General features: G+C 38.4%; 1 protein-coding gene across 2 annotated transcripts in view; it reads right to left on the bottom strand.

Annotated features, from left to right (window-relative positions):
• The window catches only part of IQCH (IQ motif containing H), a 240,915-nt gene that overhangs the window by 105,957 nt on the left and 116,967 nt on the right, over positions 1 to 17,991 (bottom strand). Inside the window, exons 11-12 of one of the 2 annotated variants that reach the window (XM_023729750.1) lie at positions 9,292 to 9,843; positions 8,543 to 8,609 (exon numbers count right to left, since the gene is read on the bottom strand). In XM_023729750.1, coding sequence (XP_023585518.1) covers positions 8,543 to 8,609; positions 9,292 to 9,843 — 619 coding nt within the window. Of the gene's footprint in view, positions 1 to 8,542; positions 8,610 to 9,291; positions 9,844 to 17,991 lie in introns of those variants that run through there. The other variant, XM_023729751.1, reaches the window with a different exon arrangement.

The raw sequence follows: 17,991 nt of genomic DNA, 5'->3' as shown, positions 1-17,991 counted from the left end.
CTGGGGCAGTTTTGAGAGACCATCTACCTTAACCCTGCCATGTAACAGATGAAGAAACTCTGTCAGTGCCTTGCCTCTTGTTCAAGATCACATAAGCCTACAAATTATTATGTAGTTCAGATAATACATAGTTAGCTCTGTGATAAATGGGTCACATTAAATAAGAGAGAAGGCAAGACTGCAAGTGTGAGCAGAAAAGAACTCCAGAACGGACAAAGAGCCTTTGACTCTTCTCGTTTTTATTTTCTTTTATTGTGGTAGGCAGAATAATGGTCCTCCAAAGATGTCCATGTCCTAATCCTTGTAAGCTGTGAATATGTGAGGTTACATGGCAAATAGGATAAAAGGCTGCAAATGGAATTAAGCTTGCTAATTAGCTGAATTTAAGACAAAGAGATTATCATGGATTATTCAGGTAATCACAAGGGTCCTTAAAAGTGGAATAGGGAGGTAGAAGAGTAGAGAGTTAGGGTAACACATGACTATGGAAGAAAGGCACACAGAGACGCAACATTGCTGGCTTTGAAGATGGAGGAAGGAACGTGGGTGGCTTCTAGAAGCTGGAAAGGGAAAACGGAATCTCCCCTACAGCCTCTAAAAAGGAATACAACCCCACTGACATCTTGATTTTAGCCCCCTTCGGACTTCTGAATTACAGACTGTAAAATGATAAATTTGCATTGTTTTAAGCCACTAAATTTGTGGTAATTTTCTACAGCAGTGATAGAAAGTAACCTGATACAACTGTCTAGTTCCCTCACTTCCACTAAGTCCCACCTCCTCAGACCTTCTGCTCCTCTTTCACCTCTGAAGGATGCCAAGATCTCTGGCACAAGAGCTCATACAAAGCACTCAATAAGTGTTGTTGTTGTTACTTTTTTTTTTTCCCTAACCTCAGCTAAGCCAGACCGAAATTCTCAAGAGGAACTTTACTTTAACGTAAGGAAATTAGTATTCTTACAAGCACAAAACTATTTGAGCTGTCAAAGAATAGTACCAATCACCAGCAAGTGCCTCAACCACCCTTTTCTAAGAAGGCCCTTGGTCTCCCCTCACTGTCAGTCTCTTGCACCCTTTTTTCACTATGCTTTTCTTATTTTGTCATTACATGTTTTTTTGCTTGCTTGTTGATGCATTTGTTGTCTGTCTCTCCTTCCCCTGCTCCACTCCCGCTCCTGCAACCAGACTGTAAGCTCCATTCGAGCAGGAACTGTGTGTTATCCCCAGTTGAATGAGTGAATGAAAGGTATCTGAAAATCCTACTCAAAGAACCTGTCTTTTAAATTCTTAGCCCTTTCTTCCATGTGTTTTCATCATCTCCCCTTCCTCTCAACTCTTCTGAAATTGGGTTCTCTGATCTGGAGAACTTCTGGGGATTTCAAAGAATGGTAAGTGGGATTTGTAAGTGTATTCTAGGTCCTCATGAGCACAGAATAAAACAGCTCTGGCATTAACAGGGCATGTTCTTCCTCATCACTACAGACAGGGACAATGCCATCCCTGTGGCCAACCTTATCACCTGCAAAATATTCCTAGCTTGATGGAGTGTTTTGTTTTTTCTTAAATGAGTGGTTGCAAAATATTGTTGCCTCCACTTCACAGCAAAGAATGGTACCTGAGAACTGCCTCTCTGAAGTTATCCAACTACTTCTGGTTCGCTATTGAACCAAGGATGCTCATCACAGTTCACTGGCAATCATTTCTCCAACTTCATTTTCACCTTTATCCCTTTCTCACTCCCTCCACACTCCCATAGCCAGTCTCATCAGATGATGAGAACTGCCTCAATAGATGATGCAAACTATCTCTGCTGGGATTGGCCTTTCCTTCACGGAAACCACAGAAACTCAAGAACATGAACAAGGCAATGCTTAGTGAATAAGCCTCCTTGGAACTGGTGCGTGCCCCTATGATGGACCCCTACTGTTGCAGTGGAATTACATTACATGCTCTTGAACACCCTGCTTATTACTCTCTGGTTTATTCCTGGTTTCTTTTGTATCCAAGTCCTATTCCCTGACAATGGTACAGTATCCAACGCAGAGAAGGTGTTAACTTCTGGTTAACAAGTAATTGCCATTCATCCGATCACCCTGGCCTGAGATGGTGATCATCCATGCCTCAGTTTGATGATCTGAAGCAGTGGTTCCCAACCTTCTTCCCATTTTGAAACACCTGATGGGTGATGTTCAAATGCATTACATACTTCCAGAGGCATACACAGGGTTATAGTAGCAGTAGCAATAACCCTATCCTTTTCCCCCCAACTCAAGAGAGCCTATTGGATTCATGCTGAACAAGAGTGACATTATTATAGGAGTAATCTGAATTGCTCCAATTCATAAAGAAAAGTTAACTATTAGCCAACTTCAGTACTCTAACAGTAAAAACTTAGGAGGGACATGTGCCATACTTCACAAATGATTGCACATCAGCATATTGCAGTAATCTAGAGAGCTGTGAGCTAGACATTATACTTATACTCAGGTTTTAGTCACTTGTGGAAGTGTGAAAGCACAAGATACTGAGAGATCAAGAAAGTGGAACTCCAAGAGATAGCATGAGAAAGGCTTATCTGGTTATTTACATAATATATCATGTATCAGTTTGATTAAAATAAAGCTGATAGTTGTTTTTTGGAGGATTAGGGAATTTTGTGATGAGGATGTAGAAAACGTAATAGGCACTCAAACATTTGTCAAGTTTTTAAAACATTCTCATATCAAATGGATTCTTCTGTGGTTCTGAAGGCCTCCCCTTCTGAAGGCTGAGGACTTAGTCTTGTTCAAACTGTCTGTTAGTGGCTGGCACACCATTGCATTCAACCAAAGCCAGTGATTCTTAAAGTGTGGTCTGGGGACACAAGGGTCCCTTGAGACTCTTTTAGGACAAATTATTTTCAAAACAATACAAAGACATTATTTGTCTCTTTCAGTCTTATTAAAATTGAACATTCAATCTTACAAGTTACAAAATACAAAAAAATTTACTGATATGACTTCTCATTCCATATTGCAACTAACATTTAAGAATTACCAGTTGGCTAGTTTTGGTGTACAATCAAAGAAAAATCTACTCAATTATCTGAAAACTTCTCGCCGTTGAGTCGATTCTGACTAATGTCGACCCCATGTGTTACAGAGTAGAACTACTCCAAAGGGTTTTCTTGGTTGTAATCTTTATGGAAGCCGATCACCAGCCCTTTCTGCTGAAATCTCACTGGGTGGGTCTGAATCGCCAACCTTTAGGTTAGTAGTTGAAGGCAAATCGCTTGCATCACCCAGGGACCTTACCAAAAAACCAAACCAAACCCATTGCTGTTGAGTTGATTCCGACTCATAGTGACCCTATAGGACAGAGTAGAATTGCCCCACAGGGTTTCCAAGAAGCAGCTGGTGGATTCAAACTGTCAACTTTTTGGTTAGCAGCTGAGTTCTTAACCACTGCGCCACCAGGGGTCAGGGATCTTAAGGGTTGTAAAGTATTCTTCCCTTTTCCAATTACCTATCTAAGGCTGGATTTTCTTCATTGGCTTCAACTAAAACAACATATTGCAACAGACTGAATGCAGGAACAGATATGAAAATCCACCTGTGTTCTACTAAGCCAGATAGTAAAAAGATTTGAAAACCTGTAAACAATGCCACTCTTCTCACTAATTTTTTTTTGTTTAAGAAAATACAAACGTTATAAACTGCTGTATATAAAAGGCTAATATAAAATATTTTAAAAATACAAATATAAAATTTTAATAAAATCTGTTTTAGGTAATATTAATAGTAGGTTTATTACTACTATGTTTAAATGAATTCATAAATATTTTTAAAATGTCTTAGTTTTAATTTCTAATATGATAAATATCAATAGATATAATCCACTTAAACCAAAGCTCTTTAGGCTCCTCAATAATTTTTAAGGGTGTAAAGTGGTCCTGAGACCAAACAAGTTTGAGAACCACTGAACAAACCTTTCAATATTTTTAAAAGAATGGAGATGACAGAGATCTCAGTATATGAGATATTCTCTTTAGAGCATATCCTAACATTAATCAATTTCATGAAAAGCCCATAAGCTGGTGTCCCTTTATACCCAGTTCAATGCTGTTTCTGTATTTCCTGGTACAACATCAGATAGTTCAGGACTAACTGGATAATTTTACATGACAGGGTCACAGGGCCAGCTCTGAACTCCCCAGTGAATGAGCATCCATTTGGATTACTTGAATGAATAAAATATGCTTTGATTTTAGTTTGGGCCATAAGGAAACTTGAAAGTTTAAGTGTACCTTGTTCCTGGTCTTAAAAGATCTGGATATTTCTGGAAAATTCTGCCCGGGAGGTCTTGGCAGTACATCTGCCCCAAGGATCTAGTGTAGCAACACCATACAGAAACTATGGAATCCAGGATACTACCCGCCAAAACGTACGTTGAAGACTGCAAAGATGTGATTGAAAGTCTTGATGTCCCAGCTCTGATGTGGAAAGAATAGAGTGTATCTTGTCTATGAGTAGTCAACTCAAAGATGAGAAAGTAAAAATGTGTCAGTGTGTTTGGAGGCAGAGTCAAAATGTGATTTCAGATACAATACTCTTGGCTTCCGTCTTCCACTCTGCCCTGTTTACAACGGAGGGGAGCCCAAGTTCTCATCTTCTGGGGGAACAGAGTGGGGTGAGGAAGCAACTTGTCTCCTGAGCATTTGGGGTTTTCTCAGTTCAGTGTATGGTCAGTTGTGCACACAATTAAGTTCTTCTAGCTTTTTTTTTTAGGCTTTTGTGACAGTATAGACCAGATGAAAAATGTTGGTTTTGTGAACCTCACAATGACAGGATCCTACATTTTATGGAATGGAATATTTTGGAGACCATTAATTATGCTATCCCCAAGGTTAATTTGTTAAAATAACACACAGAGGAAAAAAGAATGAAGCTGAAGTATATATATATATTCTTTTTAGCCATTAAATCAATTGGCAATGAAAAAGACTATATAAAGAGGAAAAAAATCCCACCTCAAAACAACGTCACCTATTTTTTTTTTTCTTAAAGGACAAAGAGAATTGAGAAGGAAAACTAATCACTAGGGGTTTAATTGGCTGGCAGCTGCCTCATATACCTGCTCACAGCATCAGAGCCTCATACTTGGCACATCTCATTTAATGTCAGTATATTGAAAAATGTCACTGAGTTTAAGTGCAGCACCAAATGACGCACTGTAATAAAGAAGCACAGGGGTTAAATTAAAGTGGAGGATAACTTGGCCAAAGAAACGGGAAGGAGAATTTTTATTTTTTTTTATTTATTTATTGCGTGACTTAGTTTTTAGGGGTTTTTTTAGACCTCTGATTTTTCTAGAGGAATTAAAATTCTTTGTCGCAGTTCTTTCTTACTTGACTGATAGATCTTGCTTAAAATAGACCCTCATATTCTATTCCTGCTATGAACTGCGGTAGATTATTTTGTTATATTTCATTAATAACAATGATAAAGATATGCAATATCCAATTAAGAGATCAGCCTATATAACCTGGAAAGCATAATTTTTTATCATCTTATAAAATTACAAGGCCAATTGGTTTCTTTGGATGATTAGTCAACAGCATCCTACCTAACCTGTGGGTTAAAAACAGCAGAAATGTTTCGTTATGTCTAGAAATACTGCCTGAAATACATGAGTCAAGCAAGTTTCATAACCCCTCCTCTCAAAGAGATTACTCTGCAATGTGTAATTGTTTTAATATTCATATCATCAAGCTATAGATTTAAAAAACACATTATAAATATTTTGTGGCCAAAAACGTGACTGAAAGGCCATCCTTTTTGTGTTTGCTGGCTTGGAGAACGCAACTATTCCTGTGTGTGCACAACTGTGTCCAAAACAAATAACCAAATGCCTACAACTGCAATATATTATGCAGTTATCAGCTACATGGCTTTCACTTCCAGGGTTCAAACAAGTTAGTGTAGCCCCAACTGGCTAGTGGCATGGTGTAATTATTTCTAGGGTTAATTCTATAGCAGAATTGATTACAAAGCTCCTATGGAAAGAGGAAAAGAGAAAGGGCTGCAACTTGTATTAAATGCCCACCTGAACCTTACAATCCTACTGACCAAGTTTCTCCCAGAAACAAATTCTGCAAACAAACTCTGGAAATAAAATCATTACACTGAACAGAAATTTTTTTGCAACATATGTAGAGAAAATATTTACTTCACATACACCCACTTCAATTTTCATGAATTCTGTAGGTAAGTCTCTGAAGTGTCTGGTGCATGAGACAAAGAAGCCGTGCTATATCTAGCTGAAATCCTCTTGAAGTATTCCCAGGGGAAGTGGTACATAAGAAAAACGTACTCCATAATAGTTTAAAAAAAGGCATAATTTGAGAATTCTGTCTGTGGAATAGGTACAAGATGATGGTTTAATGTTATTTAAACTAAATTTAATCTTTACAAGTCATTTTATAAAACCTAAACCATAACAAATACTATTTGATCAAAGCCCAAGTATTATTCCCTTGTGAAAATGTATAATTGGGCTTTTTAAATGCTCAGTTGAGAAAAATATGTGAGCTTGGTTGAATCTTTTAGAAAATACATAATTATCAGTTCTTCTTTAAAATGGGTATTATGTTTTAACAAACAAAATTACTGTAATAGGGAAGAACTTCTTATCTACTATGTATTTATTTAAATTGAGTATGTGTAATCTAGAAGAAAACTAGTTTTCAAACCAGATTTAAAATAATGCTTTCTAATTCTAGTTTCTTTGACCAGATTACTCTCCCACTTAATTTATATTCAGCAAACATTTTGAGATTTTAATACATTTTCTTTAAAATTATTTTTGATTACCCAGTTTAGGTTGCTAACCATTACTTTCAAAATTTTTGGAGACTCCTTTGTATCAGGCGTCTCTGCAGGGCTGATTGCATGGAGGTTTTCGAAGGGTCAGAGGTGGAGGCATGGGAGGGAAGAAGTTTGTGGAAACTGTGTCTATAATACTTTTGTGCTTAACACTGTAAAACTCTATTTGTTTCTTCTAGTTTTGAATACAATGGAGACAGCAAAACCAAGTTTCCCACATAATATCAGGTAAGGTCCACAATTAGTTGCAGAAGCAAAAGGCTCTTGCACCTTATTCTAAGGACTTGAGTCAGTTAATTGGGTCTGCAATTAGACTCTCTGGTTGCAATCAATTACAAGTGCAATTTCTGTGTGTGAACTAATTTGGTGTGCAAAGCAGTCCCACCAAAACAAAAACTTAAGTTAGAATGAAATTCAGATCTGTCTTACCTTACTTACATCCTAAGAAACAACTAATTTCTTCCCTGAGCCATAAAGAAGACCAAAACTAAAAGGTTCTGTGCAGCTCAAGTATTTTCTTCAGTTTTCTACAAGTACTTAGGTTTTAAGTACTCTAGAATCTGGGAAAATTTCCATTACTTTTTTACTATTAATATTTCACTAATTAAAAAATAATCTTAATTATATTCATAGAATAATGTCTTTTTGCTTTTCACATTACTGTTTAAATATCTTGTGTTTCTATACTACATTTCAGTACACAAACACGTTTACTCGCACATGAGCACAAATAAATTGCAATCCAGAACTCTATTACGATAGATCGCTTAATGCCCTGCTCTACTTAAAAGGCCTAAACAAAGAGATAATATATAATCTGGAGAGTCAATGAGTTCTGCTGTCTGTCAAAACTCTACCAAGTGAGCCTGAGAAACGTGTCCTCATCAAGGATAATTAACACAACAGGTAGGTTAAAAAACAAACAAACAAATCCTAAACATTTTGACAGCAGCTCATCTTTTAAAAGAACTTCCAGTGCAAATTTCTGAAATTCCCAATGTCCTTTTGGCATACCTATTTTACCACTGTGTTGCAGACAACAGCTTTTAAGTTTCTCAATTCATAAATGTAATTAAATAATTACATTAGTGCTAATTAACATGAAACTGCAGATTATTTAAGCGCAAAAAACACTATTCAACTTCTTAATTATTCTTGTTCACACAGCATTTCCTTTTGCTCAGACGCCCTAGGTGCAAATAAAGCATCCCATCTGCTCGTAATTAGAACTAAATAATTTCAGAGAATGTAGCTTATCATTTTGACTGCACATTTGATTAAAAACAGTGTACAAGCAATATCCTGGCTTACTGGCATAACAGCAACAACACACACAAGCCTGTGTTCTTCTATCATTAAAGAAGATTGAAAACATTATCTGTTATTTCAGGGGGAAAAAATACAACTTTTTAGTTCATTTCATACAGATGAAAGCGAATTACAGCAAATCACCTCTCCACTGAATAGCAGCCCCCACATAATGACTTTATTTGCTTAATCCCCAAATTAAACGCCGTTTCGAGCGAGGGCCCTGTGTTATTACTCTCATCATGTTGAGAACATTTTCCTGCCGAGACCAATTTGAATAAAACAAGGGGCCTTCCTTGAACTCAATCAAGGAGCCATAATGTGGTGGGTAATAGAGGTTGCTGATAGATTTGCAGGCAAAAGTGTTATACCTAATGATGGGATATGGATAATAGTCCTCCTGGAAGTCCTGATGCGATTCCAGTTGGCTGCCAGATGCTAAAAATCAAGAAGAGCATTGATCAGTGACAGGAAGCTGTACTGGATTCATCTAGTCAAACTTCAGCTGTTTTTCCACTGTACAGTTAAGCCAGGCATAAATTATATTAATTGATTTAATTACATACTTAAAACATCTTCCCCAATTAATTTAATTAGGTGGCTACATGATGCTACTGGCAGGGGAAGATTAGACGCAGCTCACTTAATTAACAGAATATGAATGAAAAAAAGAGAAAGCAAACATAAATGAAATTGTGAGCACTAATTAAAAGGCTGTCTGCAAATTTAAATACTTTCTGACAAAGTGGTGACAGCAATGTAGACAAGAGAGGATTTTTTTTTCCTTGCAAATTGAAGTGCCAGAAGGTATATATAGGGAGAAAAGGTAATGCGGTTAAAACATTGATTTTCTGACAGAACTACCATTCTCAACATGAAGGGACTTTTTTTCTATAGAAATAGTTGCAACAGATTTTGCAGCCGAAAAAGCCAGATTCCTGATTAGGGCTAAAATATGATGCACAAGCAAATGTATGATTGGAGGGGAGTGAAAGGCAAAGGAGGCTGAAGGGGAGGGTAGCTGGAGAAAGGGAAGATAAAGAGCCAACTTATTGCAACCGCTCAAGCAAGAAATGTTTAGAAAAAGAGGTCTGCCTTAACAGCTGGCAGCCTTGCGCACCTTGGCTCGAATGTGGAAATTCTCCAGGTGTCTTTGACGTGATTCCTTCAGGATCTTCCTCAGTCGAGTCTTATGGCAATGTAAAAGCCAAGCAATGGCAATCACACCTGATGCCCACTTCTGCTTTCGGTAAATGAGGAAGAATTGTCTTGCTTTGTAGCACTTCCATGTGGCTTGGATCTTGATGACGGCTTCTAACTTTCCATCTTGGCCCTTGTACCTCTGACCTGGAACATTTAACATCATCTGGATGTGAACTGGGTCTTCTATCACTGAGAGAAGGTCATACCTGGTAAGTCTATTCTTCAGCTCAAACTCTGGAAGGAGGGCTACCAAACTGTTCCCTTTTATTTTGACTTCTGGTATTGCATAGTCCTTGAGAAACTTCTCGATGTGTTCCAAGAGAGAAAAAATACTTCCCCAAGCTAAATTAAAATGTCGTTTAAATGCTAAGAAGTCTGGAGCTGTCTTGTCTATGATGCCATTATAAATATAAAAGTCAAATTCCCATGGTACTTTTGTAGCTCTAGAAGGTGTTGGCATTTTCATGGCCTGTGGAAAGAAAGCATCACCAGAGATGAAACACAATGTACCTCCTTTAAATGAGCGGACAAGACACAAACTATGATTTACTACTCAAGGGTGAGAAGATATGGATTCTAGTATTGATTTAATACATACCTGTCATATTATGAAAGTCTATATGATAAAACTCATTACCAGAAGACTATCTTAAGGATCACTTAAAGCTATTAACATTTTTATAAAGGTGTATTAACTGGTCAAGAATACTGATCATATAAAAATTATGCATTTAGTTCACTTTGGTATGGTCAGCTGACCCCCAATCTCTGTGATTTACTTTTTATACATGGACACATGGTCTTAAAGGAGCGTGTTGCTGCTTTCTTATTTATAACTTCTCCATCAATCCTGAAAAACAAGATGAAGCATTTCTCTGCAGTCTTCAGGATAACTTCAAACACGCCCATTAAAGCTGTCCTATCTTTTCTGACTTCCTAATAGGTCATTACTTTTCTAGAGTTTTAGAGCTTTTCTGACATCTTCTGTTAATATCCAGTGATGACTTTTACAAGGAGCATTATATGTTGTGTGTTATCACCCTTGTCATTTTCCAGATTTCTCTTGACAAATGTTCTTTTATTCTTAAATCTGGTGTCTTCTTAGGGACGTATCTGGGCCTATCCCCAGGAAAACTAGAGTCTGAAATCTCATAACAAATAAAACCAAGGAAGCACTTGCTTTTCATTTTGTTCCTATCTATAATGATCGAATTTTTAAGTCATAAAAATATACTACTTTTGTTTTTAAATGTGCAGAGGGATTCTCTGAAAATGGGATGATGGACATTTTTTATTTTCTTCCTTATACTTTTCTGTATTAAAAAAAAGAACACTATTTAAAAAGAAAATTAGAAGAGGTTTGGATGACAACAGCAATATATAATGTCACCTCCCCTTAAAAAACAAAAAAAAGGTAAGGAAATTTTGTTGTGTCTAGGTCCACTACCAACCCAATATACTCCAATTATTGAAAGCTGTTGCACTAGAAAAAGACACTCTGCCCCGTGATCTGTGTCACCATGGCTTGGAGGGTGAGGGTGGTAGTGGGTGGGGGGGATGGGGTTGGGGGTGGGGGGGGGGTGATGAGTAGTGGGTGGGGGGTTGGTGGGGGTAGGGAGTGGGGTTGGTAGAGGTGGTGGTGGTAACAGATGTTTCAGGCCCTGCCTTCTCCTCTGTAAGCCTGGTATGAACTTACTGTGATGATCACTTCTTGCTTAGGAAGTTAAGGAATAGATTGTCTTCAGTATGTCAACATTTTCAGATGTATAAGCCCATTTACCAAATTGTAGGATTATACTGCTCTTCGCATTTTGAAAAGTTTTTATAAAATTAAAAACAAAACCAAAAAACCCAGTTAATTTATTAATAACTATTTTGCCATGGTGTTCCTGGTAGTGCAAATGGTTAACACGCTTGGCTGCTCACCAAAAGGCTGGAGGTTCGAGTCCACCAGAGGCACCTCAGAAGAAAAGTCCTGGTGATCTACTTCCAAAAAACTAGCCATTGGAAACTCTGTGGAGCACAGTTCTACTCTGACACACATGGGGTCATCATGAGTTGGAATCAACTCAACGGCAGCTGGTCTGGGATTATGCCATAGCACCATGCTGAGTATTACTATAAATGAATTAATCCACGCTTTGTCTTCCCTTTACTAAATAAATATTAACTGACATTAATGAACAAATTCAAGGCAGAAAGCTATCTAAGAGAAAAGTAAGCCAAGTGATATATTTACAATAAAAACAACAATAAGTAAACACAAGGTATGAAAAAACAAAACACTTCATTTTTTTACCCCCTTAGGTTTTGGGCAATGGAATTAATTAGACTGACATCTCCAGTAAAAATGTCAAAAATCAAGTGTTAAGTCCAAAGGGGGAATTTTCTTTAACTTTAGAGGGTGACTTTAAACAGCAGTAAGCTTTGGTATACTTTTAACATAAGAGCTGTTAATAAGGTATAAGCACAATGAGAAAAGTCTTCTCACTAAGACTTTCTGAATAATCAGGGCACCAAGAGATAATGCAAGCTGTCTGGTAGATGAAAATAAATTCCTCCTTCTTGGATGGTCAAGAGCAGAGTTAGAGAAGTAATGCCTCCTTTAGCAGACATCAGTGCTGGCAGGAGGAGCTGAGACTCCTGGTAGAAGACAAGTGGCACATGCTCCAACAGATATGGCTGGTGGCCATGTTTCTGCCTTTCTTCAAGAATGGCTTCTGATGGTGGGAAGGTCAGAATTCAGAGAGGAATGGCAGTGATCATCAGTGAGAAACAGGCAGGCAAAATCTTCACAGAGGGACATGTATGGAGCTGGCTGGTTCTTCCAGTCACATGTTTGATGGTGTCAACAAGACCCGGAGACTCCTGTAAGTGAAGCTATGGATGGGAGATTTGCCCGCAAATCTGGTCTCCTTCTATGAAAATGAAAAACCTAAAGAGAAGATTAGAAAGGACTGTTAAGTCTGTCTTAGTGCCTTTCCGTGGGGCTGGTCTAGGGTATTTATGTACATCAGAAAACGCATTTTAGATCTCCTGAAAGAATAGCCCTGGGGTGGGGGTGGGGTTCCAGAATTTAACAATCGCTGTTTTAGAACAAAGGGACTACACCTCCCTACCTTCTTGGATGATATTCCAGTAAAGACCTGCTCTCAAAGGAAACACATTCTTGCTCACCAAATAGACCACTCAGGCACTGGGAAGCTATGGGTTTGGAGTCAGCTAAAGCATAACTGTAGTACATCTGTCACGGAGAATGCCACACTTGGGAGCACTTTAGACTTAAAGCAAGAAAAGACATTCCTCTCAAGGGAAAGGCTTCCCAAATTAAAGCAGTGCATCAGCATTGTGAGATCCACTGGGCAGGTAAAGACAAAGCTGCTTCAGAGACTGCAAGGAGTAAGTCCTGATTAAAGGTCATGCCATGCTTCAGGTTCTGGTTCCTTCAGTTATTCTTCCTTTGCTACTTATCTCCATGAACTTGTCTACTATTATTTGTTGGTTTTCTTTCTTACTCATTCTCTCTTTTTCCCCTCCCTTCTTTCTTTCTTCCCTCTCTCCCTTCCCTTTTAAGATATGCTGCACACCCAGTGTGATGTTACTGAATCAATAGCAAAATTGTTTCCTTAGAGTAAGCATGGGTCTATACTGAGACAACCACATTCTCACCATGTCCTTCTTGGGACCACAGGCACATCTTTGTGAGATGCCTGCACTTGCTAATTGGCTCACACAGAGCCCAAACCTGTGGCCTTGGCCTAATTATTAGCATCCTGCTCTAACTAACTGAGTCAACTAGCTGGGAAATGCTGTTCTTCATTTGCAAAGTGTAATCACTAATTAGGTAACTTTGCCAGTTTCTGGAGCAGTTATTTAGGGAAAATTCTAAATCTAAAACAGAAAGCAGGGAGGCAGGATGATGATCACATATGTCAGCAAGTTAGAGTAAAGCAAAAACAGACAGGCCCAGTATTGCAGTCTAAAATTTATAAATAGCTGCCACAAAGGAAAAGAAATGCATTTCCAAGTTGAATGAAAAATATATCTTTTTCATTCATGTGGACAACAAGTGGATACATGTTTAAGCTGTAGCAGAGCATGCCTAAGATGGATATCAGCAAGATCAAGCGGTGGTAAATGGTCACGTATTTAGGATATTCCAACATGGATATCATCTTTAGAGAATGATAATCATTCCATTGCCTAGAAAGATAGACTAAATTACTTTTGAATCTGAGATGATGTTTAGTTTCTCGAACACCCAAACATACCCATTAGCAATTAGGCTAGGAAACTGCACTCTGTGAAAAAGGGTAAATTCTTCTGCACATTATGGCTTTAAGTGAGAGCTTACATTCAGAGTATGAATGGAGTGGCCCTCAGAGATGGGGTATTATTCCCCAAAGACCAGGGATGCTATTTGTCTGACCCTGTTCTTTAACATTTCTGGAAGGTCCACGATGTGTTAAGTTTTGTATAGAACAGACATCAGGACCTCAGCTGGCTAGAATTGCTCAAAAGATCCACACAGTATTCAGAGAGAGCAGCTGACTTAAATGGGGTTCAGAGATTCAGCAGAGTCACAGTCCTGGAATTTTAGCGCATGAAGGATCTTGACGATCACCTGGCCTTGCCTTCTACGTAACAGAATATTATAGGCCTAGGAAAACCAAGTCTTAGCCCTAAAATTTGACTAACCTGGGCTCAAGACTAAACCCTGCCACGATCTGCTATGTATTCTTGGACAGTTACTACCTTCTCTGAGTCTAAAGTTTCTCATCTGTATAAATGAGAAATCGCTGAAGGGTTGCCAGGAAGATTGGAAATAACAGGTATAAAGAGCCTTTCACAGTGCCTCACTCCCAGTCGGTGGGATTACTACTCTAGATGAGGAAACTGAGTCTCAGAGAAGTTAAATGACTTGCCCAAGACCACACAGCTAGTCGACGGATCTTCTTAACTTCCAGGAAAGCATTTTTGTTATTATAGGACAAAATCCTGTTCCTAAACATTCCAAATCCATATAGAACTAAAGGGAAGGAGAAGTAGTACTGGATGAAGTTTGCCTTTTCCTTTCACCTCCCTTTTCTGGTCCCTGTTTCTTTCCTTTTGGGGTGCGCTGTCTCCCACCCCCTGCCCCTGCTGCCCCTACCCCCATAACACCAATGCCCACATCCCTAACTGCCCAGAACTCCCCATAAGGCCCTTGACTGAGTTGTGCTCTCCTAGCTCAGTCTTCCTTCTACCACCTCCTGCAACAGAGCCAACCTGTCCTTGACCTGTGGTTCTTTCTTATTTGATAATCAGGCTGGAAAGCAATCCGTTAAACTAACCCCTATGAACGTGCTAATGAAGACAACATGGTTTGGTGGGAAACTGGTGGACCTGAAGTGAGAAGTCCTGGGGTCTAGTCTGTCACTACCTTCCTCTGTGTCCTTGGAAAGTCATTTCCCCTGCAAGGTCTCAGTTTCTATTAGGGGATCACTCGGGGCTCTTCTCATTTTGACACCCTATGTCTCTGACTTAATGTGTCACCCTCCAGGGGTATCTACTGTTTGCTAAACTCCTGGAGCTAGCAAAGTCATCAAATCAAAGGTGAACATCTCCAGTGGCATCACTTCATGAACCATGAAAAGGATGGGTTTTTTCCTCTTTTCTTTTTTTAGACAGGAATTTCCTTCTAGCAACCCTCAAGCCACAACAGATGTTCACGTAGTCTACATGTTAAGGGTGGTTATAGATAGAGAACCCAAAGAGTGATGTTCCAGTATTCTGGGGCCTCCAGTCAACAAAACTGTCCTCAGTTCATAGAGCCCAGAAAAGTGTAAAGCCTTAAGTGTCAATTAAAAGTGAGAGTCTGAGCCCTTAACCTTTATGAAGAAAATAAAAGGCAAACATACAGAACTCCCTGAGCAGAGACATGTAAACGAAGAGACTTGAGTGTAAAGGCCACTCAGATCAGCAGCAATGTTCTAGGGATAATTTCTGCAATTGTTTTGGAAGGTATCTTTATTCAAATGAATCCTCCTGAACTCTGAAACACCTCCTACGGGAAAAAAATCTCCACGTCCAGCTGCACTCTTGTGGAACACAAACACTCAACTATCAAATTCTGGTTGGAGATCAAACAGAACGGGAACAGGAAGATTTTTTTAAATAGATATACTTTCTGTAAAATGTGAAATTTCCTTTGTAGAGACACATTTCATTTTACTGCTGCATTGATTTCATCTTTTCTGCTACCCTTCTAATACTCTCTGAGAGAATGTGACATAGTTAAGGACCACTTAGGACCATTATGATTGATGGGTTGAACCTTCCGGGAATATGTACAGGAAGCCTGACAGGATGGGAACCCATAGCTGCCTGGATTTCCAGATTCCTGAGAAAAGACACACTATCATTTTTCCTACAGGTAAAGGAGAGAGAGCAAGCCCTGAAAAGGATGTGAATTATCACCAAAGTAAAACTTGACGTTCTAATTTTCCTGAGGAAAAATATGTGTATAGCAAGTCCATTGATCACAGATCACTAAAGAATATGTGTAGAATTCTTATAACACTCCACCTCATCACACTCTACCTACATATGTATTCTGCTTCATTTTTCTTCTTTATTCATTGTCCAGCTTTCGCATGTATATGAGGTGATTGAAAATGTCATGGTTACCTTAGTACTTAAAGTGGTATCTTTGGTTTTTAACACTTTAAAGATATCTTTTGCTGCAGATTTGCCCAATGCAATGCGTCATTTGATTTCTTGACTGCTGCTTCCATGGTTGTTGATTGTGGATCCAAGTAAAATGAAGTCCTTGACTTGAATATTTCAACATTTATCCTGACGTTGCTTATTAGTCCAGTTGTGAGGATTTTGTTTTCTTTATGTTAAGGTGTAATCCATACTGAAGTCTTTGATCTTCATTAATAAGTGCTTCAAGTCCTCTTCACTTTTAGCAAGCAACGTTGTGTCATCTGCATATCACAGGTTGTTAATGAGTCTTCCTCCAATCCTGATGCTCCATTCTTCTTCATATAGTCCAGCTTCTCAGATTATTTGCTCAGCATACAGATTGAACAAGTATGGTGAAAGGATACAACCCTGACGCACACCTTTCCTGATTTTAAACCATGCAGTATCCCCTTGTTCTGTATGAACGACTGCTGCTTGGTCTATGTAGAGGTTCCACATGAGCACAATTAAGTGTTCTGGAATTCCCATTCTCCACAATGTTATCCATAATTTGTTATGATCCACACAGTCAAATAATGCCTTCTCATAGTCAATAAAACACTGGTAAATATCTTTCTGGTATTCTCTGCTTTCAGCCATGATCCATCTAACATCAGCAGTGATATCCCTGGTTCCACATCCTCTTCTGAATTTAGCTTGAATATCTAGCAGCTCCCTGTTGATGTACTGCTGCAGCCGCTTTTGAATGATCTTTAGCAAAATTTTGCTTGTGTGTGATACTAAGTTTGGCTACTCAGATCTAAAAATGGCCATACCCTTTAACCAAGAAGTTCTACCTCTAGGATGTAGCCTAAATACAAAGACTTACTGTCAAAGATGAAAGATGTTCAAGGCACTTTCACTTGCAACAGAGGAAAAATGGGAAATAATTTAATGTTCAAGCAGTAGAATAATGGTTGAGTAATTACAGTATACCCTTAAGACAGAATATTATGTAGCCATTACAAATGTTTTATAAAGAGTTTTAAATCACACGTGTAAGAGATTATGATAAATTATTAGGTGAAAAAAGTAAAATCACAGTTGAACACACAGTATAATGCCAACAAAAGAAATACACCAACATTTAAATAATGCCTGCCTTTGGGTTGTGGTGTTACTTAGGTATTTTTTCTGGACATTCCAAATTTTCTATGGATTATCATGTCATAATTTGATATACAGAGGAAATAAAGTAAAAATAAAAGGTTATTTTGTGACTTACTGACAATTTAACCTTTTATTCTGTTGTATGTAAGTAAAATTTGTTAATCTCATTCAAAAAAATTGTTCAGTTAGATGATGCTGGGAAGGGTAGTAAAAATAGTTCTTATAAATACTTTTCTTGTCAATTCTTGCAAGAAAAAAATGTTCCGCAAGTGAAATCATATCATTTAATTCACTTTGAAAGTTTCATGCCAAAAAATGCATAGATGAGGGTGTCAATTTCTAATGAATTAGAGAAAATGGACAGTAGTTTTAAAATACTCCACATTTTTTTCTTCTGTTTTGGGATTTTTTTTTTTTCTCTTCTCATTTTAAGACAGTAAGTTAAATGAGGTTTCATGAGGGAAAGTGAGTTGAAACGAGAAAACAGAGCCTTGAACTTCCTTTTGATCCCATGTGTATCTCCAGGTCGCAGAGCTCCATTTCTTGGCAGAGGAAGCCCTGCGCTCTCTTCAGTCCTCTCGCCAAGCCAAGGAAAGAGACTGGACGGTGCTGAGAGCGCCAGGCCGACCAGGGAGGCCAACGAGGGAAGCGTCTTGCCCTCTTCAGGAAGTACGCTTATTCTCCCACTAGATGGGACATGTTAAAGCCAAAACTGCTCTTACATATTACCAGGTAGTTCTCAAAGCATACACTCTTTACCTGAAATGCATTGTTCAAA

Source organism: Trichechus manatus, unplaced genomic scaffold, assembly GCF_000243295.1.
Source record: "Trichechus manatus latirostris isolate Lorelei unplaced genomic scaffold, TriManLat1.0 scaffold00030, whole genome shotgun sequence".
Lineage (NCBI taxonomy): Eukaryota > Metazoa > Chordata > Mammalia > Sirenia > Trichechidae > Trichechus > Trichechus manatus.
The sequence above is the reverse complement of the archived record's forward strand: the minus strand, read 5'-3'. Positions and strand labels throughout refer to the sequence as shown.